Genomic DNA, 27,823 nt, shown 5'->3' with positions numbered 1-27,823 from the left:
AACCAATGACACAAGAGTTCGACAAATTATAATCACTGTCAATATATCTTTATTTCTTTTAAGACTCTCACTAAAATAACGCATGTAACATATCTTAACAGAATATCCTCTTCTACATGTTTGGATTTGAAATAGCAACTTTAATGGATAAAACAACATCAAAGTTCATGTAAAACACCACGTTGTTAAAAGTTCCCCTGAAAAGGGGAAAGAAACTTTTGTGACAAAAACCACGTTGGCATACAAAATACACTTTTTCACTGAATGAGCGCAATTGGAATTATGTCGAGCGGATTCTGCCACGGTAGCTTTGACACGGAAATCATAGCACTCGCATTGTAATGCTGCGATCGCATCATACAATGTTGTGAAAGAAATATGTGAAAAGTTAGAAACCATGAGGTTATCATCCGTTACCCACCCCGCCCCAAAAAGTGCTAATTCACTGATTATTCAGAGCAAGCCATTTCTTACAGAACAAAAATAGACTGTTTATCGAGAGGCTTCATGTACACCACGTTAAGACAGCGTGTTTCATACACAGTTATCCTCCAAAGTGCTTGTTGATGTCTGAGCAGACTAGAATAGAAAACAAAATGTACAGTACATTGGCCACGTGTTAGCTGTGTGTTATTTATACAAATATAATACATTTAAAATGAATGTTGCTTTATACACATTCCTAAACGCAATTTAAAAATCATATCAATAAAACCTGTTACTTCAGCTTGTTATTTCTTGTTGTTTAGACATTAAATAAAATATATATAAGCCATCATTTTCTCAAGCATGCCTTCTCTTACTGTTATTTTTCAAAATCTCTAAATATAAGACAAAAATCTGCGTACGATTAATTTGTTCCCTTTTAAGTCTGCAAGAGCCGTTTGCAATAAATGAAACAACCAATGATGGCGACACTGCGGAACCCCAGCAGCAGCAGCAGCCTCACTGCACACTTCCTTTAGCAGCTTCCTGGAGGTTCAAACAAACACACTTTCAATGCAACAGTCTGTTGGTCCGGCAGAGGATAAAGTGCGGTTCTCCTTTGGCCCCGATTGATGGAGATTCCGATGAAAACCAGTGGTCAGAATCCCTCGTAGACCCCGGCCTCTGATCTCAGTGCAGCCTGACAAAAGCCCTCTTGACCCAGAGCCTTGGACAGCAGTCTGTGCCCGCGGGGGGACAAGCAGCCCTGGCCGGGCAAATATCCAGGCATGGCTTTACCAGATCTTGTGGGTTTAGGCCTGGGAGCTGCGTAATACTCCTTCATGTGGTCGTATTGTGTTGGCCTGACTTTAGTGCTCTGAGTCCTTCTGTTGAGCTGAGTGGAAAGGGATCCCGGATGTTCAGGATCCACAGGGGATTTGGCGTTGGGGTGATAGTAGTGGCGATTTTCTCGAGTGCTCTGCGACCGCCCGGGTCTCCTGAGGATGCTGGGCTTCACAACCCCAGGGTAGTTGTTGGCAGCGTGGGTCATCATCGGTTGACCCTGGTCAGGACCTCGTGAGTGGCTTCTGTCTATGTGCTCCGTGTTCTTGAGGTGAGGACCGTCTCTTTCTGGGAGTGAGGGGATTTTACGAAGCGGTGCCTGATGCTGAGTTCGCCTTGATGGACCGACCTCTGCACCCGACTGCTGACCGCATGGCTGCCTGGTGGCCTCAGGGCCCGCGTGTTGAGACCTCATGGATGTCGGAGATATAGCATCATTTTCTGTCCTGTCGGCGGAGAGGAGGCAGGCGTTTCCAGGGTCTGACTTACTCCTTGTGTGCATTATGTCTCTGTTTATCGTGTCAGTCAGTGAGACGGGACTCTCATATGGAGACACAGCGGGAGATGTGTTCTTACGTTTGGATTGACTCTCCTGCTGGACTGGCTGATATACGACTCTTTCAAAAGTGTCTGCATCTCTTGTCTCGTAAACGACCGTGTCCCTGCTCTGTATGTAGAGCTCCCTGTTCACGGGGGGGACACGGTGTGGAGAGTAGTTGTAGTAATCTGATGGAGCGCCTTCTCTGCCGTTACGCTTGATATAAGAATGATTGTGTCGTGCACTGCTTTGCCGGTAGGGCTCTACATAATAGTGGGAATTATCCATTGGGTTCATATCGGAGAAGGCGGAGTAGCGGGGTTCAGCTCTTGTGTTGTCGAACTGCAGCCGAAGAGGGTGGATGCCGGTCTGGATCAGCCTCTGATAGGCCGCTTCTTTGCTCGTCTGCTGCTCGACGTAAAACAAGGTGTCCGGCGGCAGGACCTCAGTCCCTGCCAGCTCATAGTGACTAATCTGTGGGGCATGGAAGGAACGAGCCCTCCGGATGGCTGGATGCCCAACTGCTCTATCATCTGGCCTCTGCCATTGGTCCGGTTGCCTGTGGCAGCCACCGATAAGGTGCTCGTCTCTGCGGTAACGTCTGTACTGAGGGGACAAAGGTTGCCTCAAACCTAAAGTGCTGTGGCGGCCTTCAGAGGCTTGCCTGTACAGGCTTTTAGGCCCCAAAAGGTGGCGTGGCAGAGCGTTGAGCCGAGGGCAGTGAGGTGAAGGCATTCGGCCTGCTTGTACTGGCCAATGTTGATGATGATGATGGTAAGGATGATTACTGTAGACATCATCAACCATGCCCAGTGGTCTGTCCTCGTCTGGGCTGTAGCTGTGAGTTGAGGAGGGTTGTACCGGCCGGGGAAAGACCTGCTCGATGGAGGCAGGCATGGATGTCTCGGCCAGAACAGCACGGAAATTAAAGACGTTGGTAGAGTCTGTGTTCACGTACACGGGAGAAGTCGTTGGGCTCTGAGCCGAGCAGGCAGGTTGAGTGGGTGTTGAAACACCAACGCTCTGATAGGTGGGCTCTGCTTGTCTGATATCTCTAAGCTGCTTCTCCTCCCTCCGGTCCCTCCTCTCTGCACAGCCTTCCTCCAGACTCCCTGACCCGAGCGGGCTCACATTAGGTGTGAAATTGCAGCCGCCTTCCTGTCCGTCAGCGACCTGTGAAGGCCCCGAGCGGAGGTGTGCGGCTGGGAAATGGACAGGGTGAGGGCAGAAGCGGCTCTCCACTGGGCCGTGCGCTGACGACTGCCAGTGGGAAACCGAAGAGGAGACCCGAGGGCCGCAGTACTCGTCGGGGTACATGTTGAGATCGAGAACGGAGGGCCGGGGCGGTCTGTCCTGGGCGTGGCAGGCTTCATGTCTCTGGAGCGGGTACGATGGGAAGTTATTTCGTCTTTGGGACACACTGCTGGCCTTCTGGGCGGATTCGGCCAGAGCCAGGGCCAACTTGCGGGCAGCACTCGTCGAGGGAGGGTGAGGAGGGAGAACAGACACTGAACTCATAAGTCTATCTGTTCCTGGGGAGGGATAAGACAAACAACGCTACAGTATGACAGGACAAACAAAGCTATGGTAAGACATGATGGGACAAGACACAGAAGCTTTCATAAGAAACTACAAAGTGCAGTATTATATAAATAGAAATTAACTCTAAGGAGTAAATGTTGCATGATATTAAGGGGATAGTTTGCCCAGAAATGAAAATGCACTCTTCATCTACTCACCACTATGGCGATGGAGGTGGTGAGTGAAGTGTTTGAGTCCACAAATTACTTTTAGAGTTTCAGGGGTAAACAGAGTTGCAGCCAAATCCAATACAATTGTAGTCAATGCTTACTGATTTTTCAAACTTATGACAACAACAGAAGAAAACACAAAATGCCTCCATACTGTTTTGTGGACTCAAACCCTTCAACCCAGCCCTCCATCCGCATAGTGGTGAGAAGATGATGAGTGAAATCAAATATTTGGGTGAACTATCCCTTTAAAGAGGAGTGGGACTGACCTGGATCTGGCAGGTTCTGTGCAGGTTGGCTGAGGTCGGTCAGGGCTGATGCCTGGCTCGCCGTGCTGAGCGGGCTGCAGTGAGGGTAGGAGACTCTCGGCTGCTTTCCGTCTGCCGAAGGAGCGCCACGTTTCAGCACTGGGGGAGAAGAGGAGGGGAGGGGTGGCAGGGGGGTGGCTGCAGTCCGAACGTCTGCTTGAGTCTTAAATGACTTCTTCCTGAGTTTGGGAGACAGCGGCTTGGAGGAAACATTCTTCCCACCTCTACCGAGAACGGGGCTAATATCTGGTGACTGAGAGAAGCTAATGTAGTTGTTGGGAGAAGAAATTGGCTCCGATTCACTCGAACAACCAGCGCTCTTCCTCTGTTTGTTTCCATCCCTGTTGCGCTGCAGTCCAGGGGTCGCTGCGAGCTGACTGCACTGAAAAGACATGGGGTCAAAGTCCAGAGTAGAGATGCCTGCATCCGGCGGACAGAGGTCGAGCTCGTCCTCCTGGGGTGGAGGTGAAAGGGACGTGGGGGTGTAGCCACGATCAGCACCATGATGACTCTCATTGAGAGGCCGGGTTTTGTTCTCATCTTTACTTCTAGGACGCCGGAGGTCATCGTTACCCAGGGCAGAAAGGGCCTCGCTAGTCGAACGAGGTCTGAGGGGACGGTAACTTGGAGGTTCCCCTGGGATACAAAAAAACAAACATGTATATTCAGTATAGACTGAATCTTAATAAACATGAAATAATCAGAGTGCAGAGAATGATCTGAGTGAGCAGTTACTGTACCTTCCACATTGTGCAAAGAGGTGAGAGATTCTTCACTTTTGGTCGAACGTAAAGTGCCGCCATCCCCTCTTCCGCCTGCAAGCGTTTCAACAACTTATTTATTCAAGTTAAAAGCAAGCGTCACCTCTAAAAGAACTTGTCAACACATATGGCCTAATTTAAGGAAGTTGACAAATTATTTAAGAAGGGCAGAAAATAAAAAAAGCACAGGTTTTCTGGCGACTTAACAGCAGCGGTGATCTGACCTGGCAGTGCAATGCTCTTTATCTCATTAGGCTCGCTGGGGTGTCGCTTCAGTTTACGTTTAGACAAAGAATGGGACTTGCCCAGGTGGAAAAAGGAGAGCCAGTTCCCCACAGGAGACTTCTTGGCCTTCGCAGGAAGAGGCCGCCTGCTGCTTCAACACAGAAACAAATTATCGTCGACACCTGTTGTCTCAGCTAAGGAAAGAACAAGTCAAGGCAAACCAGCAACAACAACACAATTCTAACTATTATATCCGCCAAGAAGGTTATGTGCTCGTCAGTGTTGGTTGGTTGCACAGAATCTACACCATCGATTTCCATGAGATTTTGTGTAACATGAGCCAAGGAGATACCCCTAAAATGTGGGGTGGATCTGGAGCAGAGGACCAATTCTTTTACATTGCAAAACACATTTTCATTGAAAGCCCATTGAACAAATTCTGGATTTGCAAGGAAAAAAATCTGGCATAATTAGAAATTCCATTTTTATACAATCTGATTAACATCTAATCTACAAGAAGGTAGTGAAAAAAAGCGATTACATTTAGTCTAAGGTGACACAAGTACTGTTTGTTGCCTGACTAACAGATCACAAAGAAAAAATTATTTCTAAGTGTCAAATTCTCACTTTTGATTAATTTCAGATGTAAAATTTTGACATTTTAGACTCCTGAACAAGATGAATGTTATCAAACTTGTTGTCAGTCTATCCACTAATTAATAATCAACAAATTCTAAGATTTATTGCTCACACTAAAGCATGCTGATTGAATGGCTCAAATAACAAACAATGACATGTTGAGTAACACTAGAACAAACATAAATCTACCTCTCCATCGGGAGCTCGATGACCGTGTGGAACTTGCCCATCAGAGCTCCGGGTCCCTCCCCCACCTCGATGTAGTCACTGTGGCTGAGGGAGGGGGTGGTGGCCGGGGAACCCAGCTGTGCCTGAGTACGAGCCTGGGCCTCCTCCAGAGAGAGCAGCTTTGTGGACGGGGAGCAGACCAGCAGGGACTTCGGTCTGGACATGGTGTTGTTACCTGGAGTGGATGTGTTGGATTAAAGGCATTAGAGTATCATACAATCCCTTTTTTCTGTTTCTTCTTATACTGGGGTAACTGGACATGACCTACCAGTGCTTTCCCTTATGATGGCGTTGAGTTTCTGGCTGAAGAGCGCCTCCGTGTTGTTGAGGATGAACTCCACCACCACCGACTGGATCCGCACCTCCATGAACGCCGCTGTGCCACTAAAACAGGCCGACTCGATCTGTTTGGACCTGAAACACCACAACCCATTTCACTTCTCTGCACCACTGAGACATGCTCCAGTTCACTGCCACAGAAAGGCTGACAGAGTGAAGCGCCAGTGCCAACAGGGCGGAACGTGCAGATAGATGATGATGCATGGGGGGACAGTCACCTGAGGAGGTTAGGGGCCCAGACGATAGCCAGGTTTTTAGTGTGCATGCTAGTGATGGGGCTGAAGGTGGCCAGGCGGGACAGATGTCTCATGAGGAACTCCAGAGTCCTGTCGATAGAGAAATGCAAATATTTAAAATAAAAGTCACCTGTTCATTTCAAAATATTCAATTGTAGACGGTGGGAATGTAAAATGCTGGGTCATAGGGGAAGTTCACCAACACAGCAAATCAGCAGCAAATATAAACATAACTGCGGAGTTCAGTCTATCCTGTTGGAGGAAGATTTAATGTCACATTGCAAGAAATGTCGATGAAGAGCAGGACTCTTGCGTATCAGGTTGTGATAATATATATCGGTCTGATTTGGTATTGTTTTGTGTGATTTTGGTGTGGTGCTGGTTTTGTATTAGTAGTTTTTTGTCTGTTCTTTTCTGAGTTATGTTTAGTCCCTGTTTCTGTTTTTTAAGTTTCGACACATCACTCCCTTTTCGAGAAATCAAACAGTCCCCTACCAGGCCACCAGGCCGCAGCAGTGAGCTCCAAACCTGACCTGTAATGTGGAGGAGGCAGCTGCTGGATGACATTGTGGATTTTGACCAGCCTCTCCTCGTCCGTGGCTGCAGACACGGCCTCCTGTGTCGACAGAGGACAAAAAAACACAGATCACTGAGAGGCCGATAACCACAGCAGAGGGAGTCGTCTTCAAATTCCTGCTCTCATTTTGCTTTCTCTTTTATATTCACAGCAGCCAGTGTTTCAGCTTAATCTGCTATTTGGTTTCAGCATGCACATCCCCTGCTGTTCCTAGAAAGCTCAGTATAATGCAGTGACCTCATTCTGAGCAGCACTTCAAAAAGAGCCCAATTTCTTAAGTAATTTCTTTGTTTCTTTTTGTTATCACTAAGTAACCAGAAATTTGTGCTACAAAACTTTTTCTCTTCACAGTGCTTAGCAGCGACGCCAGTTTCTATTCCTATGAATTCAAGCCCATCTCCTTAAATCCATGCCCCAGTTTCCCTGCTCCGGTTCTTACTGAGAATCTTTCGTAGAGCTGGTAGGTGAGCAGCGGGTTGGGAAGCTCCCTGAAGTACAGTTTGCAGAGGGAGCCCACGGAGTGGATGTCCTGCCTGAAGAGCTCTCTGCTCAGATCTGGGATCTGTTCAGAGTCAAACTCGTGCCTGGACGGAGACAGAGAGAAGAAGAATTTATAGACAACAGCGTGGGAAGTCGTCCCACCGCCCGTCTGTCAGCATGAACACTCGAGAAGAAGCTACTTCTGGTCATTTGCTTTGGGAATTCATGATTTATTTTGATCTGATATCTTCTCTTGTGCAAACAGACCAATTTGTACATACAGATTTCCAACTCTGTCATTTCTAAAAATATTCCTCCGTACTTGGTAAAGAAATGAATGTCCTTAAGGCCCTTAATGTGAATAAACTGTGAGAAATATCAACATATCACCAGGTATTTTTCATTTTCTTAAAACAACACATCAGTCAAAACGTTTTTATATGCGAGTTTTCTTTGTAATTGCCTGTCAGCTCCACTTCAAACTGTGTCTCCTGTTTATGTAATGGGATCTGATGCGAGGTTATTTCATTAATTCCACTTGGCGAGCATAAAAAAGTCATTTCAGCCATTCAACTCGCACAATGTGACACAAACTGTATTTGATGGATCTTACAGAGAAGTGTCTCAACAACCAAAACACTCTTAACAACATCCATCACATCACGTTAACCAGGGCTTCTTTAAGTTTAAACAAATCAAATTGAAGTTATTTAAGGCCATAATGAATCATATTTAAAAACTTTCAAGAACAATAGATATGAAGGATTATCTGAGTCCAAGAATGATTTATACATCCTCAAACAAGGTGAAGCAGCCTCATAGAAAATGACCCTGAAAACACCACAGGCAGAGACAGCAGGTATATATCGTCTTTCCCACAGCAGAGACAAGTGCACAGAGATTCAATCTGACCAGGGTGTTTGTAGACCATCAGTTAATATCTGTGTCATTGAGAAAAACACGTGGACACATTACAAACTCTGCAGGAAGCCAGAACATTTCTTTAAAAAGAATCTCTTAAGCTCTGACCGAACATTTACATAATCAACATTAACATAATCAAGACGTACCTAAACTTATTCAAGGGCAGGAGTGTGATGTTTCAACATATTCAAGACTTTTTAAAGGCCTAAAATTTAGATTATTGAATTTTAGACTTTTTAAAACCCAGTTGAAAACCTGAATCTCACAACTTGTCCCCTGCCACTCAAAAACACTCACTTGCAGCCCTATACCCTTCAGCAGACTGGTGTTAAACAACAAACCATTCTTTAGAAATGTAATCAGTAAATTCTATACATATATACTATAATAAATCTGTTGTATGTAGCTCTAGCTTCACAAGGGGCAGCAGTCTCAGGTGTGAAGAGTTCTAGGAGGAAGAAGCAGCTTTATTCTGGTTTATATTTCAATTCAATATCACAACAGCAGAATAACAAAAGAGACACAAACCTCAGTTTCTGGATGTTGGAGGAGATGCCAGATAATCTGTAGATTCCGTCCACGACTCCATTTTTCTCTATGAATTCACAACAGCACTTAACAACCTGTGGGACTGCAGGACACAACAAAGAGTCAGGAGAACAGTTTCTGTAAAATACAAACACAGGGCTGTGTAAGCACTTTGCCACAATCAATTTAGGATTTCTTTACACAAAGTCCCTGTGGTTTAGTTTCAGCGGATCCAGTGAATCCAATAGTCCTGTTGCTGTAAATTCACACTACTGCACCAAATGTGCATTAATCAGTTTAGAAAAAAGCAACATTTATTGCTGTTTGAGGAACAGTTATAAAGATGTGCAGGCGACGTAAACTAGCCTCTGCATTCTCAAGCCAGGCCTGTAGAGGCAGCAGATTCACTGGAAAGTCCCTTCATGAGGTGTTTTCAACTTCTGAACTCTCAGCAGATAAGAATTACTCAATGAAAGATGTGTTAAGAATATGACTAAAAAAGGAAGTAGGAACAATTTACCCTCATATCCTGAGTTGTGGAGATGCTCCCCCAAGTCACAGCCGAACACGCGCTCCCTGAGGATCCCACGCTGCCGCAGCTTCTGTGGCGGCGGCCGGGACTTCATGAAAGACCTCAGGAACGTCACCAGCTTCCCGTGCTTCTTACACACTGATGGAGATGACACACATAACAGCCACTGTAAATCAATCCGACCGTTATCCTGGGAGCGAGCGCTAAATAAGTCATCAGCAGCCGGACAGACGCACACTGAGGAGTACCTGGCTTCGGCACAGAGTTTTGAACACTGGGGGGCATCTTGTCATTTATCAGCTCGACACAGTCGCAGGGGAAGAAGCCGACCTGAGGAGAGAGGAGAGAGAGAGAGAGAGGGTGATACACATGTACGTTCAAAGCAGCCGTTGGGGCGTTCACTGCTGCAGGAGACTCTCGTGGGGTGAAGGTGCAGAAGTAGGTCAGTGAGCATCAGGGTACAAGCTGCCTCGGGCTGAAAATCCACTGCTTTATATTCTTATTGTGTCAAACCTCCTCCGGTGCAGATTCTATTTGCTATGCTGATTTTTTAAATATGTGGATTCAACAGGAACAAATGGGAAGCCAGGCAGTCAGTATGTCTCTGTGTGAATTCTCTGGTCTCCAGCATGTCAGTGGATTGAAGCTGTGACTGCAGCAGATGTTTTACCTGAAAGCCGTGTTTCCCCCTCCACCAGCCTGTGTCTTCTTTAGGAGGCATGTCTATCACCGACACGATGTCCCCAACCTGCGTCACAGTGAGAACAGAGCAATCACAGCCGAGCACATTAAAAAATACATTACGATGGGGATCAGGAATACGCACGTGCAAAACGTCCACTGAAATATTAATGCTCACACATGAAAGAGCTGGCGACAGATAATAAAAATGACTGATTGCTGATGAGTGACTTGTCTTTGAAGGCTTACCTCAAAGGTCAACTCGTCGGTGGCCTGGGCCGTGTAGCGTTTGGTGACGTGGGCGGCGGCGATGGCGGGGACATTGATGGAGGCTTCTTCAGTCACCAGCAGATGGTTTCCCTTGTTGTCGATCTGAGAGCAAAGTGTTACCTTTGAGGAAATGTCTTCAGCACAGTTTGATTACATGTCTGTCGAGCTTTGAAAGACTGGAATCACGGAGAGGCTGCTAATCAAGTTTCATTCATCACGTGTAGACGTAATATTGATTTTCATTGCTAGGGCAGATAATATGCAACTGTGAGTTCCCGTAAAACCTGACACCAAAGATGTTTCCTTTAGTTTTTCCTGCTTTGCTTGAATTAAGAATTGGACGTCTCCAAAATTGTCAGCAGATGAAACACAAAACAATGCAAAAGGGCTGCAGAATTACTTTTATATTCATATATATATACTTATAAAGAAGGCTGCTGCAGGGCATTTAACATGCTCTAAAAATAAATTTCTACCATAAAGTGCTTGTGACTTTATTTTGAAAGATCCAATATAAACAAAGTAATTATTATAAAAGTTGACACCGACAGGATGTACGATAAAGATACGTTTGTTATGTTAATGTTTTGTCATCATTTAATAAGACTAGAGCATTACAACTAATTAAATTACATAATTATAACAATATGTGGTGGATTTAAAAGAAAATCTGTTTACACCAAAGAAGACACAAGTGTTTTTGAACCCACGCCCACGTAAGTTAAAAAATTCAACAAATTAAAAACACCAGAAAACTCCCTTGAGAGAAACCTCATAGTTCAAACTATTACATAAACTGTTCAGACCCGACTAAACAAATTTGTCCTGAGCTAAATTTCTATTTGTTTACCTTAGCTGCATTTACTTTCATTTAAAAATAAACTTCTGTATTAAAAAGATACAACTAAACAACAGGGTCCATTCTGGAGAGTGAATAATGAGAGCTGATACCTCCATCCATGTTAACACCGGACCACAGTTGATCTTGTTGTCAGCGATGGCGGAGAAGCGGGACAGGTAGGTGGCCAACATATCTGTCACTGACTGAAGAGAAACAAACATTTGTAATGCGTCATTACAGAGAAAAAGGTAATCTGATTCCTAATTTAGTTATAATCTGTGACATTAAGAATTTTATGTGTTAAGATCACAGATAAAGCCCTTGTAGCTGTACGGTACCTCAACAGAATCCTTTAACAAGTCGTATCGTGGCAGCTCGGTGAGGTGGGAGTAACGACGGTCATAGATACACAAATGCAAGTGTTTGTCCAGCACCCGGAAATCTTCGTAGGATCTCTTCACCAGCCAGTTTTTACCCTGACGGACAAAAGAGTTGAAACCACAGGAGACGATATCTGACAATCTGACCTGTTTCACACAAGCATGTGATGGTACCTGGCAGGTGATCTGGACCAGTAAGACCAGCTCATTGGAGTCCGGACCAGCCTTCGGTCCTTCACTCTGCCCCTCGGTGAAGGCCAACTACCAAAGAGAAGAGCAAGTTAAAAAAGAATGACAGAGGAGCTAATATTGAAACGGCCCATATTCTAAATAATGGATGCGAATAGTAAAACAGCCCTTTTTGTATGTGACCTGTGAAACAAGAAAAACCCTCATGTCCAACCCCATTTTGACATTAAATAGTAAAACCTCTTTAGAGAATAGAAACCTTTAAACACCAGCGAAACTAGAACTCAGAGGGCGCATACTTTACCCTCTCCAGAAAACCACATTTAAAATGGATCTGCACCAACTTGCAGCCAAACGTAAATATCAGTCCCCTCAACATGCATGATTTTCCCCCATAAAGATCCATGAATTATTCTCTAAGAAATTAAGGAAAATGTTGAAGAATGCCCTATTTAATTAAGTGAATTTAATGGGTTCTTCCTTGGGACGGCCCGCCACCCCTACAAAAAAATATCAGAGGAATGGTTTGAGTAGTTTTTGGATAATTCCGCTAACAACCAACCAAACCAATTCCTAAAATGGAATCATAAACCTCCTTGGCAGTGTCAAAAATTGCTTGAGAAAAGGATGGGTGGACACTTTTAGAGAAATAGGATACATTTCTTATTTTGTAATGACCTCCTTTACATTTCCTGACAGGTGTGTGTTGGATATGCCAGCATGATGAAGTTTTTTGGGTAAATAAGTATTTTTGCTCTGCTGCCAAGACATTAGTGATTCATATTCTCACTTTTTCATAAATCCTGCACCATGAAATGTATAATACATAAGCTGCTGAGATGTATGGGGCGCTTGGAGGCGTCGGAGATACCACACGGATTTCTTACTGGCTTCGCTGATATTCTATACACACATCAAAGCCTGGCAGGAGTTTTGGGAATACGTCGATCGACATTAGTGAAAAACGACACTTCAAAGACCTGGAAGAAAAGTGAAGTTCTGGATATTTATAACTTGCGCATCCACACACACACACACACAGTTACACAACACACAGCGACCTAGTTACTGCTCAACGCTGATACACCAACACCAGACCCACAAAGAACCACGGAGTGAGAATGTGCTGTTTGACTAAGTCGTGATGAAAGAGCTCGGATTTGTTGGCAGGAACCGTCCAATCCAAACAGCTAAATTAAAGTACTGGCGGGGGGGCGGGGGGTCAAGAGGCCAAAAGGATAATAGGAAGCAGGATCGCACAGAGAATTACGGACGAACAAAAAGCTTCTTTTATTCAACTAACAAACAAACAAAATAAAAAAAGAGCCTCTGTCAATATGAAATGAAAAATCGTAGCATTTCCTTGATCATCACTTCCTCTGTGATGCTCACACCTCAAAGATCCCTCCCCCTCCACAACACAACGTGCAACCAAACCCCCTCACGCTGCACGGGACAAATATCTGCATCGAGTCACTTATTCATAAATATCTGCCACCAGGAGCTGGATATTAATACGTAATCACCCACACGTACTTGTTACCTGCCACTAAGGCATCTGGCATATCCATCCGCAGCTGGAGGACGTGGCTCTGCCTCTCTCTCTCTCTTTGTGTGCAGCTGCAGTCAGCTCCTCCAGCGAGACCAACCCCCCCGGCCGAGGGCAGCGGGGTCTGAACGTCGCTCCTCGCTCGCCCTGTCTCCTCTCTCCTGTCTGCCGTCCCCCTGTCTGCCACCGCACCTTAAATGCTCATTGACTGTGGATCACCAGGCTCTCACTGCGCTATTCAAAGCAGAAAATATGAGGAGAGGATGCTTCCCACTGTTCGTCTAACCCCCCTTCCTGCCTCCCTCGTTCCATCCCCCCCCATCCCCACCCCTACTCCTCCCTCTCCTCCACTCTGCCTCCCTCCCCCCATCACCATCCTGCCCTCCCTCCCCCTCACTACTCCTTCCTCCTGTGGGAAAAGTGGGCTTGGCAGTGAATGGGATCAACACACACACACACACACATACACACAAACACACACAGATGCACAGGCTCATCCATCACTCCGAGGCAGAGAAGCTCCAGATAAATGGACGAGCCTTCTTCATTTCAAAACAATTCTCATTCATTCCACTCTCCGGGCGAGACTGGAGATAATCTGGAGAGGAATCAGCCGGGCAGCAGACAGAGACAGTCGGCTCTCCTTGTGCTGTTCTGTGTGCGGGATACATGAGACCTGATCAGTACCCTCCCTCTCTCCCTCCATCCCTCCCTCCCTCTCTCCCAGCCTTCAGCCACGGTCTCCCAATGTGCAGACAGGCAAATGCATCATGGGAGATACCATTCAAGAGGACTAATCTCGCACGATTCAAAAAACCAACAGACCCAAATAAGAATAAATTGCAGTGGCGTGTGCCTGCTCTGTGTACGTGTGTGTGTGTGTGCACAGGCAGCGTGAACAGATTTCAGCATCAGTGACTCATATTCCTCTTCCAGCTCAGCTTTCCTTGTCCCTGTGGATCCTTTCAAGGTCACTGAAACTGATGCCCTGCTTTCACATCCCCTTCACACCGACGATGGAGCCACACGGGTTCTCACAACCCGCAGCCGGACGTTGACCCAACAGGGTGAGCCCATCCTGGGGTTCATGTCCCGTCCTGCCCGCTGCACTGTGGTCCATTTAATGGCACACGTGGGGATGCAGCCCCCTCAGCGAGGCTGCACTGCTCCAGCTCTTCAGTGTTTAACTCTGCTGCACAGGGGCTGCTGGTTGTGGAGGGAGGACTGCTGCACTCTGCTGGCGAGCAACCTGAACTGCACCTGAGCCTAACCAGGCGGTTAAAAGCCACTTCCACACATGACTGAGCAACTAGTTTAACTTCACTGCTACTCATCACTTATGCAAATATGGACTCGGCTGATCATCTGTCATTGATAGATGAATGTTTCAGTTTTAAACAAAATGGAGGACCAATTTCTAGAGTGACAATATTTACTTTTGCAAAGATTATGTTTCCACCCATGTTTTTCGGATGGTTGTTTGTAGGTTTACTTCTTTATTTGTTTGCGGGATCGTGCAAAAGCCACAAAACTGATTTCCACCAAACTTGGTTTGAGTGATGAGTCCTGGGAAGAACCAATTCAAAGCTGGTGCGGATGCAGATTAAGGGGCAGATTCATTATTTAATTATGGATAACCATGAAACTTGGTGTCAGTATGCCGTGTGGGTCAGGGAAGAAGTCATTGAATTTAGGTACAAATCCTGATCAGGGAGCCTGTCCAGGAATTATTTCTACTTTCTTTCACTTTGAAAGATTGGATGTTTTTCATTATTATTCACAGTTTTTTTCTGAAAATGATAAATGGATCTTGATGGAAAAAATCTGGCATTTTTATGGGACTGATATTCATGAGTGTGTGGTTTAATTGCATTTAAGGGGACTGTAGGGCCTTGGTGGAGGTAGGTGCTCTAAAGAGTGCAGTTTTTATTTCTGTTAACTATGTTTTATGACAAATAAAACAATTTATATCCTCAAACACTAAAATGTTTCTTTTAAATTACCACTATTAGAACTAGAAAATGATATATATGATATAGATGTGCTCAACTGAGTGCCATTCTAGTTTGGAAGTAGTCCACACTATAGTATTTACTTGTACCTACATCAGTTAAGTGTATTCACTTCCCTCTTGCGGGTTCTTTTAGATTTAAAATGAGTCACCTTAGCTTCAGTTTCTAGATAGAATCAGCTGTTTATTCAGGAAACTACAACTAGGTCTGGTTTAGTCACTGGCTGACATCATCAATGAGATAAAAAAGGCTTGTTTACAGTTTTACAGAGGCTCGATGAATGGGAGGTTAATATACTGTAATATAGACCTGTTCTCATAAAGCAACAGACTGATAGTACTCTATGAAAAGGAAGTAAAATTAAAAATTGAAGGTGGGACTCTCCAGAAAAGACAAAAACATTAACTCAGTTGCCACTTTGCATTTCTATAGTCATGTGTTTTTGGAGTTCACCAAAATGGCGGCTGAACTCTGGCCTAAGTCACAATCTCTGAACTCAGAAAACACTCTGCTGCAGTGTAAGTTTTACGGTTTCCTCACCTGAACGTTGCCAAAGTCAACAGTCTCATAGTGGAAATGGGCGCACTCCTCCAACCTGGGGAAGTGACCTTTGGGGAACGTCAGCCTAAATAACACACAGCACAACAGCAGCACATCAGTATTCAACACAGTGTCACGGTGATGGAGAGAGACAGGAGACATGAATGAGAGCAAAAGAGGGGAAAGAGGGAGGGAGAGATTGGTCCTGTGTGTGTGAGAGATGTGTTAGCGCCGCAGCTGGCTGACTTTGTCTGTGTGAGTCGCGCCCATCGTTTTATAGGTCCTCATTTCACTGGCCTGGATAAGAGCCCTGGTTTACAGCCCATAATAGCAGCAACACTGTCACAGGGAGCACCTACTTCTTCATGTTCTTGACCTTCATGCTGGCCGTGCTGACGCAGGAGCGCAGGAGCGGCTCGGCTGGATGCTCGGCGATATCATCGTTTCCCACCTGACAGACAGGGAGAGAGAGAGCAAACATCAGTAAGTGTCACAGGGCAACTGTTGAGGCAGAGATTACATGTTGGAATAACTGTGTTGATCATTAAACCATGACTGTGCAGCGAAAGAGACAAGAGGCAAACGTCTGGTGTCTCAGTAAAGTTGTGTGTTTGACACCTGAGAAGATAATAACAGACAATGGGTTATATTGCCCTAATGTTATTACAAGCTATTAATATTATGTTATGCTTTGTGTTCCTATATTAAGATGTCATGTCATGCTATTTCATACTAACTCACTAACACACCATGATGTTATCTATTTGTAGGAGGTGCTGATTTTAGGGTGTGATTGACCACACATTATTTACCTGGTGATTAAGACACACCTGAGTACATATTGAATTAAATTACTGATTTATGTCATTACTTGCTATTACACATAGCGGAAATATTGTTTGGAATTTAGTAATGACATACATGTTTTGAGTTTACTACATTACACCAAGCTATATTTATGTATCTACATTTGTTTCAGAAAATGAACTTGAATTCCATTTATTGCAAACTTTCCCGAAATGATTAAGCAGCCACTTCTACTTTTCTCCTTAATTTTAATTTCTTGTCCTAAAAGGGTAGAACATCATAAATCTGACAGATCTGACACTTCAGTGCAGCGAGGCCAGAACACACCAATATTTCAGATTGATAACTAATCAATCTTGCCATTAAAACTAAAACATTTAAAATGTCTGCACTTGGTCACCTATTTGGTTGATATACGATGATTATGTTTTACTATTATTATTAGCTATACTATCCTATGTTAAAACATGATATATTTAAGCTAGTTTTATATAATGTAATGTAGCTGTAAAATGATATAATCCTTTGTCATGTTAAGCTTATTTTCTGGCAATATGATTTATTATGTCATGACAATGTTATGCTAATATTATGTTATTCTATTATGTAATTGTAATTTTTTAGCTTTGTTATGCTAGTGTTGGTGTTTTGTGTTATGCTAATGCCGTTTTTTTGTAAATTAGTCAAAAAGTTGTTTGATAAAAATATGTCAAACTGAAGCATCTTCTTTTTGTATTATCATTAATATCAGTATTGTTCATATCTGTTTACATTACATTAGATACTTTGTGGTGATGCGACGGGTGTGCAGTATGATCTAAAATATGATAATCTAATTAAAAAAGCTTATTAAAGAAAAGAGCACGTGTAAAGATTTACTGTACCTTCCATTAAACAACAGGAGGTCAGTTCCTGTTCACTTCAGTTTTCAGACACAGCATCTCACTCAGGTGAGATGTTCTCAAATCCAAACTTACACCCGTCCACACTTTCCTCACTGTGAGTAATGACTCTTGTGACTGCCTCGTGACTTTAGTGACATCACATTCTGTGACCTCATCGTGTGAATCATAACAAATGCAGCCTCGTGGAAGATGACATGTCCATCAGTGTATGTATGTTTTTTTTTCTGTAAGTCATGAGTCAGAGTATGTGGGTGTGTGTGTGTGTGTGTGTATCTGTGTACCATGGCAGTGGATGTCTCCTGTGGCTGTTTCTTCTCTGGAGGATTTTTGTTGCTGGGTTGAGGTAAGGCGTCGTCGTTGTCTACGTCAGCTGATGGTTGCACATCTCTGCAGACGGACACAAGTAAGGAATCAAAATAAAAGAAGTGACATGCCCACATCTATGTATTGAGAGGTTTTAAAAAAGCCTTGTAGTTTGTTTGAAAACACACCAGGGGGAGCAACTGAGGGGGATGAACTCACTTAATGTAGCTTGAGAAAAATCATGACATTGCAACAGCAAGACCCAGAAAATATGTTATACTTATACTGTGGTGTTTGAGTCTGTGGCATCAGCAGTAACATATGAGAGTATAATCATCCGTACCAATCAGGGCTAGATAGGAATAAAATGCAGTGAATTCATCTTGAGTAAGTCTGCAAAATGGTTGCATCTTCCGTGAGGTCAACAAAAAGCCACGGCGCCTTTTGTGTGCGCTCAGGAAAGCAAAGCTCGTCTATTCAGATAAATCATAAAGGGAATCCACCCACGAGGGAGCGCTTCACAAAAAACCTTCACTTGAAATGTGACTCAATGTACACAGGAGTGGAGGGTGAGGTCCATTCAGGTCAATGTTTATGAGCGACAAAGAGAGGAGAGAGACAGGCCTTGGATTTTATCAGCGAGATTCAGCGAGATGAGATCAGGATGACACAGAGACAGTCATCTGTGACACATGTGAATTCACAGGAAACTGAATGAGCTTCGACCTGAGGGAGGTTTACAGTTTTCCTTTATGTCTCTGAGAACAGGGTCATATCTTAACCCTGAATATTACATCACTCTTTCTTTTTATTCATGTAGCATCTCATTCAAACATGCATATAAATGACCAGGCAGGCAGGCACTCAGCACTTACACATACATGTCATCGTGTGCATGTGTATCCTTTTACATAATTCACATCAGCTGATACAAAGCGAGGAAAAAGAGAGTAGCTCACCCCTCAAGGACGTCACCACTTCCTGGTTCTCCCTGGGGTCCTGAAGCAGCATTCTCAATCACCGCGGCAACCACACATCCAGCCTCCATGATGCCGCCCTGCTGCAACAGCCCGCTGTAGAGAAACGTGAGTGGGAGGGAAAGAGGGAGTCAGTGCGAGGGAAAGGGAGGTGGGTGGGTAGAAGAGTACAAGATGGGAGGATGTAGGATGAAGCTGCCAGACGTTAACCCACATGAGGCTGCATCGTGTGCGACTCAAGACTATGATCCACGGAGCCCAGACTGTAATGTGCGATGACATCATGCTACAGTGAGGGGGCTGCTTCAGGGATAATGCACGTCAGGCTGCAAATTCATGGGATATTTTCATTAGAATATCAGATTCTTTCTATCACTGCCTCACTGACATGTTCTATCTTTAACACGTTCGTATCCTCCTCAAAGGAAAAGTCAAGACTGGCACAGCAGCTTCAGTACGTGTCACTGGATTAAACTATACAGGTTTAATTTTGTTGTATTTGCTTTTAACGCTTTTAACGCTCAATCTTTTGAATGTTTCCACATTTTACACACTTTTAGTATAAATGGTCTGACCAGTGTTTTAATAATAGTTCATACCTAAATGAAATTCAACTCCCATCATGTCAGGCTAAACCACATTGACATTCATATGTTGTACAACAAACATGTGAATTACCATTTATTGGTCCATACTAGCAATCCTGCCAATAAAGGTGTTCATGCAACCTGGCATATTTTCAAAGCTTTTGGATCTATATATGCTAAAAGGACCCAAAAACCCAGGTTAACAACCGGCTTTACATGATTTATTAATTGTATATTCGAGCAGTTCAAATATAATAACAGCTAACATAGATTCTGCTTTATTACTAAACGTTTGGAATTCTCTTCTAGAGGGACTCATATTTTGTTTCCATCGATCCCATATGACACTGGTTGGGAGGCAGCATCCACCCTGGACAGGTGGCCAGTCTAACACGTAGAGACAAACAACAATTCATGCTATGAAATCACACCTATCACCCAGGCAATTTAGAGTTGTCAGTCAAGCTGACCTGCATGTTAGTGGACTGTAACAGAAAACACACACAGTCGCAGATAAAACATGCTAATACGTCACCACTGTACCATCCTTGCATGGTGCACATTTCTAAATAATGTTGTGTTGAATCCAATTGCTGCAAACTAGTTGGATCATATCTGATCCATGAAGAGACTGATACCAGGAAAGCCCCTATCTCAGACTCCATACACACTACTACTCTTCTCTTTATGTACTGTAAACAAACAAGAGAAATGTCCTGATGGAGTGAAACTAGATTCTCCCCAATGCTCCTCCATAGTCTTCCCATAACTAGCATCCAATCGATGTGGGTGCTTAGCGATAGACAATGACCTTAGGGCATGTGGGCACAAAGAAGAGGCCCGGCTCAAACCTCAGAGGTCCAGCACTAAAAATACATCTCCAACATGGAGGCGGTTTAACCTGTTCACTCCCTTGAGCAGTTCTGCTGAGCAACACAGACGTGATGGGAGTAAAGTAGATTCATCAGCACCAAGCGCTGCTGTAGTAGCAGTTTCCCACCAGCCCCTCTGGCATTGAGCCTCATTGAGTTGCTGTTGACTGACTTCCACAAAGCCCCCTGACTCAGCAGAATGTGAGCAGGCAGACAGGAATACAGGCCGGACCGGACTCCACTCTATCCCCATCCCGTACTGTATCTCCTCTCTAATAGACACCACAACCTTGCCAGAGGAGAGCAAGTGCATTACATGGACAGCAAATTAATTGCCTGTTCAGAAAGTGCTGTTGTATTTTGGGGGGGGGGGGGGGGGTCGCTTGGGGAAAACATTGTTATATGTTATATGAAGAATATTTTAATTATATTGCAATTTTAGAAAAAACACAGTTACAAACTGCTTAAAAGGCAATATAAAATATAAAAAACTCAGATTCCAAATAAAAGTTATACCAAAGTATATACATACATATTAACAGGCTTAGACATAAACAAACAAATTAAAGAAAATGAAAGGCGAACAGAATATTTATATAAAGACTAAAGATATTAAGAGGATTTTAAAGAAACAGCGTAGAAGCGAAGAATGTTCTAAATGTTTGAAGCTACAACCTTAAAAGGGTGGTCACCTTCTAGATATAATATGGGATTGGGGAACAGATAAAATGCCAAGACGAGAAGATAAGAGAGGCCAACAACTACAATAAGGGGCACAACAGCTCTGATATATAAGAACAGGCCAGATCATGCAGGGATGTGTATGTAATTAATATAGTTTTATAGGCCGTGGTTTATTTGACCAGGAACCAATGAAGGGTGCCAATAACTGGGGTGATGTGTGATTTACAACTACTTTCAGTTAATAGTCTAGCTGCTTAAAATGCTATATAACCGTTTACATGTGTAGGAAGTGAGATTTTATTCGAGCGATCTGACATATTTCCTGTAAAGGAATTTAGACGGCCATTAAGGGTGGTTAAGGTTTTTGAGTTTGTTGGGTTTAACCAAGAAGTAAAGCTGCATGTCATCAGGACAGAAACTATATGAGATACTGGATGAGTTAAGCAATGGGTCAAAGTATGTATGTGAAAATGACACGAGAGAAAAGGAATTCTTCATAATATATTTACTGTCTCTTTATATGGCTCAAATATGTGCAGCAACACAAAAACAAATCTGTACAAACAGGAATCAAGATATGGTGACTATCAATGCTACATGTGTTGTATTTTGACTATTTGGTGATAGCGGAGGACAGATATTTCCTGTGGCTGCATGCGATGATATAAAAACGTGGCGTGGTACACAGTACAATGGCCGACCTTGCTGATTGTACCACATCAGACAGCAAGTCTTTTCAAGTGTAGGAACATGTTGTACTTCACATTGCAGAGGAGGCTGAACTAGCTGTGAGCTTTAAAGCTGCCTGCCTGGCAAAGAAGTCATGGTCTTTTGTTTCTATCTGAAAGACCTTGCAGGAGATGAACTGAATACAGCAGAGAGGAAAATATACAAGCACTCCTCGGTCTTATGAACACAGGAGCACGTGAAAGATATTTTGGAATGTTTGGAGTATTTTGGAAATGCGATTGTCACAATTGTAAAGAAAGTCAGTTTTAGGAGGTGCTCTCCCTCTGTATGTCAGTGACATGATCTAAGGCAGAGGGGAATGGGTGGCGTGTGCTGACTTTGTTCAGAATCATAGGCAAGAAACAACAAATGTATTTTGAACCAAATAACAGAACATCTCTGACAGTGGTTTAGATTTAGAAGGCCTGGAACCAACACTGCACACGGCAGGAAATCATCTTTCCACTAACTCTCTATCAGTCATATCCAAGGTATTAATCTAAACTATTCCAAATGCAGGGATAGGAAAGACGTCTACCTGTCACACTTTGAAGGCGGATACGTTGTTCTGATGTCAGGAGCCTGGAGCAGCACAGAAATATGTCGCCCTGGTGTCATATGACCTACATGGCGTTTTCAAGAAAAAATAGGGCAGCCTACACAATCTTGCACACACTGTTTATGAATCCACTTATCAGCAAGTGTGTTGACAGGAAGCAAGGCTGCCTACATATTTGCAGCAACAAACAGCAGATGTGTCGAAGTGAGTCACAAATGAGAGGAGGGAGGACGTACGGCTGAAGAAGAGGGAATATGGAAACTTCATTTCACCTTTTTCTTCATCAGGGTTTGACAACACAGACTCCAACAAAACACAATTACATGCAACTGGCCCAAAGCAATTGCAATGACATCAAAAGGCTTCTGGTAAACGGTCGACTGTAACCTCTATAAACAGATTATGCATGTGAATATGCAGAATTTGTAGGCAAGGGACCAGATTTGGGGGCTTGAGGTCTTTTGGTTTTAACAGGCTTTAGTTGCCTGCAGGTAAACAGTGCATGTGAGAGGCTTTTTCATTTAGTGGACTTCGGTGGACTAATGGCAGAAACTTGATTGATCTGTCCAAAAATCCAAGAGGATTCGCCCTACCCTGTCTAGTGCCCCTGAGCAAGGAACCTTACTCCCCCAACATCTGCACTCCAGGCGCCGTACATGGCTGCCCACTGCTCTGTGTGTCCTGCACCAGGTGGGTTAAAAGCAGATGTTACATTTCCCTCCTTGCATGAGTGTGCTTGTGCATGTCTGTGCATGTGTTTGGGACAAATAAATGTATCTTAATCTTAATGCATCCATTGGCAGATAGCTGTTAATAATAGAGATTAGTCAAAATGTCGTCTGGATCTAAAACTCCAACAGAAATTATCGCTCTTCGTGTTTATGTGGAGAAATATTAGACTTGTGTTGAATCTGTTGACAGTAAACAGTGTACGGCCAATGAAAGATGGAGTCTTGGTCCCGATAACCACTGTCTAAGCCGGAAGCCCCAAAATGTTGGCTGAAGCCCTGAGAGGCTATTTCATCGTGAGAGGATAGCCTATGAGCTACTAGATTGGGTGGATCGTATTAGGCCTTTTCTCACAGCAGAGGTCCTTTGCTTATGTTTGTTGAACAGCTAGTGGTTTTGAGTGAGTCATTTGCAGCGTGGGTAGTGTATAGATGGTTATTAGCCCTGCTTTAGCTGGAACTATGCAGATTTGAGCAGTTAGACTGAGCCAAAAGAGCTGCGCAGCTGCGGCGAAATGCAAAGCCGGTCGAAAATCCTTTGTGGGTTCATCTTTACGGGCCCTGCGTCTCCCCTTTCACATATAAATAGCCATAGGATCTATTGTTAAACTATAAATATTGATTATTGCAGCTCTAACCGGACCATATCTTAATTTTGCTGCACGTCCCCATGAAGAGGAAAGTTGGTTTTCATGCTCTCATTCTTAGCTCTGGAATGGAGACAACACAAGCAGAGACGCAGTAGAGAAAGGCCTGCGGTTGCCATGGCAGCAGGTCTCCCGTCCATCGTGACTGGATGCTCCTCTAGACTGAGGATGAGGCAACACGAGCGCGAGGAGGGAAATGAAACCGTAGAGAACCTTTGACCAAGAGCTTTGACAGATCATCCCCATCAATCTGCCTGAGGCGGTGACGCAGGATTCAGACACCTGCTGCCGTCTGAGCCCGAGTCTCAACGCAAAAACATTTCCAAAATCAACCATCTGTACTGAAGCTTGGTCACTTCCAGAGGGAGGAGGAGGTGTGTGTTTGTGTGTGTGTGTGTGTGTGGTTGGGGGGGGTCATATGATCCTCTAATCTTCTTGAAATGTACCAGAGTGAGATTAACTTTATTTCATCTGAGTCAGTGTCACAGCTCAATCTTTGTCCTGCAGCACTCAGAATCACCGTGATCCAAGATGAAGGGCAAAGAGCAGGGTGAACAGCAGGCCGATTAAGTTGTCGACAACAAAGACCCAAATATTTAATCAACAAGCTGGTCTGTCACCAAGGAAGACAACGTAGGGCTTACATTTCTTAAGTATAGGCACACATTTGCTACACCTCTAAAGCAACTGATGATGTGGAAAGAAAGTGAAATGATGATTCCCTGATACCAAATACTTTGGGATAATGACAGTAGTGTTGGAGGATATACTCATGCTACTATGCTACTGGCTCACTTACTCAATACTGAGTGTCACACAGATTCCTACGCAGTAATATGAGATCACGGTTGATGAATGCAATCCAATACAACATCCCTGCAACAGTTACTACCTTTGTGATGCTTGTGTTCAGCTATGTCTGAGTTGGCTCAACTCTCTGGTGATTATTTCTGAGGCAAGTGATTGTGGTGAGGCAGTAATTGACTGCATTACAACGTGTACCTATTATTTTGTCCCTACACAGACTATTATTAGTATTTATTGTGGCATCACAATACAATTTAGGGCTCTAGATCAGTTGAATATCTGACAATATCCTGAAGCTAAAGTCAATGTCATGGCTTGAAAAGAACCAAAAGTATTTAGATCTTTATTTCAAAGGGCAAAGAAAACTGTCATTGGTGTAACTGGAGAATTAGAATTTGGGGAATTTTCACTATAAAAAAGACAGAAATGAATTGTCCTATTGACATTTTTTTCTTTTCTGTCGATCCCGATCAATTAATCTTTTGAGCTCATCAAGATATAACAAACTAGCTTTTATTGTGCCATCAACACACTAATGTGTTTGTTTGTTTTCCCCCGCGAGAGGCTTAATAAAATCTTGTTAATGACAGTTGACAATTTACATTTTTCTTTAAAATGTTTCTGTCGATAATTTCCCTGATTCATTGATTAATGATTCATCCTTTAAATACAGAATGTAGGACAAACACCCCAAACCCTTTCCTAAAGCAAAATATAGCACCTTTTTTTTTGTTGCTATAACTTATCTTTTTGAGGTAAATACTGATTTAACAATGTAATTACTAATTTTAAAAATGACACCTTTACATTGGTTTAGTTTTCACTGTGCAATTCTCTCTGCCCCCGGGGAGAACCAAATTGCAGGGAAATGAAGGCTCAATTTACAGCACAAAGAAAAATGCATCTGTCACTGTGCACTGAAACTGAAAGAGGATAGCATTTAGTTTTCCCTGCTAGCTATCATAAGCTTGACTCAGGTAACAGGAATTGTGGACACTGGAACAACCAGAGGAACCGTGGAGACTCCAATCATTACTGATTTATTTTTATGTCTAACTGCTAAACAATCATTTATTTCTAGTATTAAATACCTTACGTTTACCTTTCATTTAGGAAGACGCCTTTCAACAAGCGGATAGGAAATATCTTTGCTTAAGAATGACCTGAATGAGTACTTGATTATCATAATAGTTGCACATTCATTTCGGTCAAGTGGTTTCAATGATATATCAAATTATTGTTTGAATAAAAAACCTGACATGTTATTTTGGCCTCACACTAATGGAACCCAGCATACACCCTCAGAGAGTTTCATTAACAGTTCTTATATTTGCTCAAAGTAGACAATATAAATTAAAACCTTTAAAGAATATATAACATTTAAATAAGCCTCACAATTATAATTATAATGCAATACTGTACAACAGCATTGCATTACATCATACAGATCTACCCACAAACATGTTCCCACCCACTACAAATTCAGATATTGCTAGAAAAACGACACAGAAATGCTCCTGACAGAAAAATAGTGTTGTCATAAGCTGTGGTGCAAACAGACACACATCACCTGCTCCTCTACAGCTGACACAACCTGAGCCCGGTCACACTTGGATAAAGTTTACCACCGCTGTACTCTGACCTGTTGGGCCTGACAGATCACCAGGTAGCTGTAAACAGACACTCACACACTTAGGTTTCCATTCTTGTGGGGACTTAGTGATCCCCAGTACCTTACCCCCTCAAATGAACCTTCACAACTAAATGCCTGTAACACAAAACTGATCCAAACCTAAATCTAACGTGGACATTAAACAACCAGTTGAGGCTGTGGGGACCAACATGTCCTCACTCTGTAGGATCTAAACCTATGGTCCCCACCAAGGTGGAAGTACATACACACACACACGTCTCCATGACTTCAGAGGATATTACATTTGTGTCTTCGAGACTTAATCTAACCTTAAACATAGTTACTACTTGCCTTAACCTAACCTTAACTTAACAGAAACCTAGCTTTAACCAAAACCTAACCCTTGCTCTAACCTTAAGCTAAACCTATGCACAACCTTACCTAAACCAAACCAGACCCTACCATTTACACACATCTAACCTTAACTCAAACCAAACCAGACCCTACCATTCATCTAAACCTAAACCTAACATTAAACCAAACCAGATCCTACCCTTAACATACACATCACCTTAACATAAACCAAACCCTACACTTAAAATACACCTAACCTTAACTTAACTCAAACCAAACACGACCCTTCCATAAATCTACCAGCAAACCTAAACTTAAACCATCCAGACCCTATGGCTAAACCTAACCTGAGCCTAACCTCAAAACATGTCTTCACATTTAAATGTAATGATTTACCTCATGTGGACTCCCACAGATGTAGGTCCCCACAACATGCCTAAAACCTGGACGACACACACACATTCTTGCATTGAAACGCATGTATATTGCAGATGTAGAGTGACAGTCAGACAGCAGGCTCACGCACGCAGCCTACCTGTAACCGTGCACGTAGCTCCACTGTGCCTCCTCTATGCTGCTCAGCGCTCAGCTCCTCGATCCGGGAACATGTTGTCAGCATCGCACAATCTCTGGACTGGACTCACACACACACACACACACTCACACAGACACACACACGCAGTCAAGCTCCAGCTGATCCGTGGAGGTCTTCACCATGAGAACTGGACCCGGCTGAGACCTGGTTGAGGAAGCGTGGGAGAACAGATAGCGACTCACCACCTCCCTCTTTCCCTGTCTCCCTCCCTCCCTCTCTCTCTCCCTCCCTCTGTGTGTGTGAGTGTGTGTGTGCCTGCTGGGAGTCTGCACCCACCATCGGCAGCGCGCATATCTGCTGTCGTGCCCGCGCCTCGGATGATAGGGGGGCTGCTGCAGCTCGTTTTTTCTCTAAAGTCCGGGACCTGAACATAATGTGGGAGTGGGAATGTGCACGGACCCCCTTGTTTTATAATAGCAGCCCGAGGAGCCCCCATCTGGCGTGTGGAGTGTGGTGTTAGGTAATGCCTGGTACTGGAATTACATAAGCAAGTGGAGTAGGTGGGGTGGTAACAGTGAGAGGAGTGAGTACTGGTGTGTGTGTGTGTGTGTGTGTGTGTGTGTGTGTGTGTGTGTGTGTGTGTGCAACTCATCCAAATACATCAGCTCATTGTGTGTGTCCACTGAGGAATATAATCAGCTCTTCTGCTTCCTCTCTCTGCAGGAGGACACACTGGGACCCTGTTCGACTAATATCAGCCATGTTCATGTCCAAAATCAGACAAGCACTGAGATTGTATGTCTTTTATAAGGCAAATATACCAAACATTTAGAGAAGCTTCAGTTCGACATATACTAATATCAGTATTGGGATATACATTCACTCCAGCACTGCTTTTA

At 43.7% G+C, this 27,823-nt stretch overlaps 1 protein-coding gene across 2 annotated transcripts; it reads right to left on the bottom strand.

Annotated features, from left to right (window-relative positions):
* Positions 1-32: 32 nt before the first annotated feature.
* LOC133003248 (rho GTPase-activating protein 32-like) lies at positions 33-27,181 on the bottom strand. 2 transcript variants are annotated; one of them, XM_061072915.1, is made up of 22 exons: positions 26,925-27,181; positions 18,772-18,885; positions 17,791-17,896; positions 16,157-16,248; positions 15,798-15,882; positions 11,682-11,768; positions 11,466-11,603; positions 11,238-11,330; positions 10,266-10,388; positions 10,006-10,083; positions 9,584-9,665; positions 9,324-9,473; positions 8,804-8,906; positions 7,311-7,455; positions 6,828-6,910; positions 6,277-6,384; positions 5,988-6,133; positions 5,681-5,894; positions 4,852-5,003; positions 4,607-4,681; positions 3,828-4,502; positions 33-3,339 (listed from the first exon to the last, which is right to left on the bottom strand). In XM_061072915.1, exons 2-22 carry the CDS (start codon positions 18,858-18,860, stop codon positions 1,085-1,087), a joined length of 5,079 nt encoding a protein of 1,692 aa, XP_060928898.1. In that variant the 5' UTR covers positions 18,861-18,885; positions 26,925-27,181; the 3' UTR covers positions 33-1,084. The 2 variants fall into 2 exon arrangements, with proteins under 2 accessions (XP_060928898.1, XP_060928899.1); XM_061072916.1 differs by having other exon boundaries at positions 4,852-5,000.
* Between the last annotated feature and the right edge of the window lie 642 nt (positions 27,182-27,823).

Source organism: Limanda limanda, chromosome 6 (assembly GCF_963576545.1).
Source record: "Limanda limanda chromosome 6, fLimLim1.1, whole genome shotgun sequence".
Lineage (NCBI taxonomy): Eukaryota > Metazoa > Chordata > Actinopteri > Pleuronectiformes > Pleuronectidae > Limanda > Limanda limanda.
Note: the sequence above shows the minus strand (reverse complement) of the source record. Positions and strands in the feature narration are given on the sequence as shown.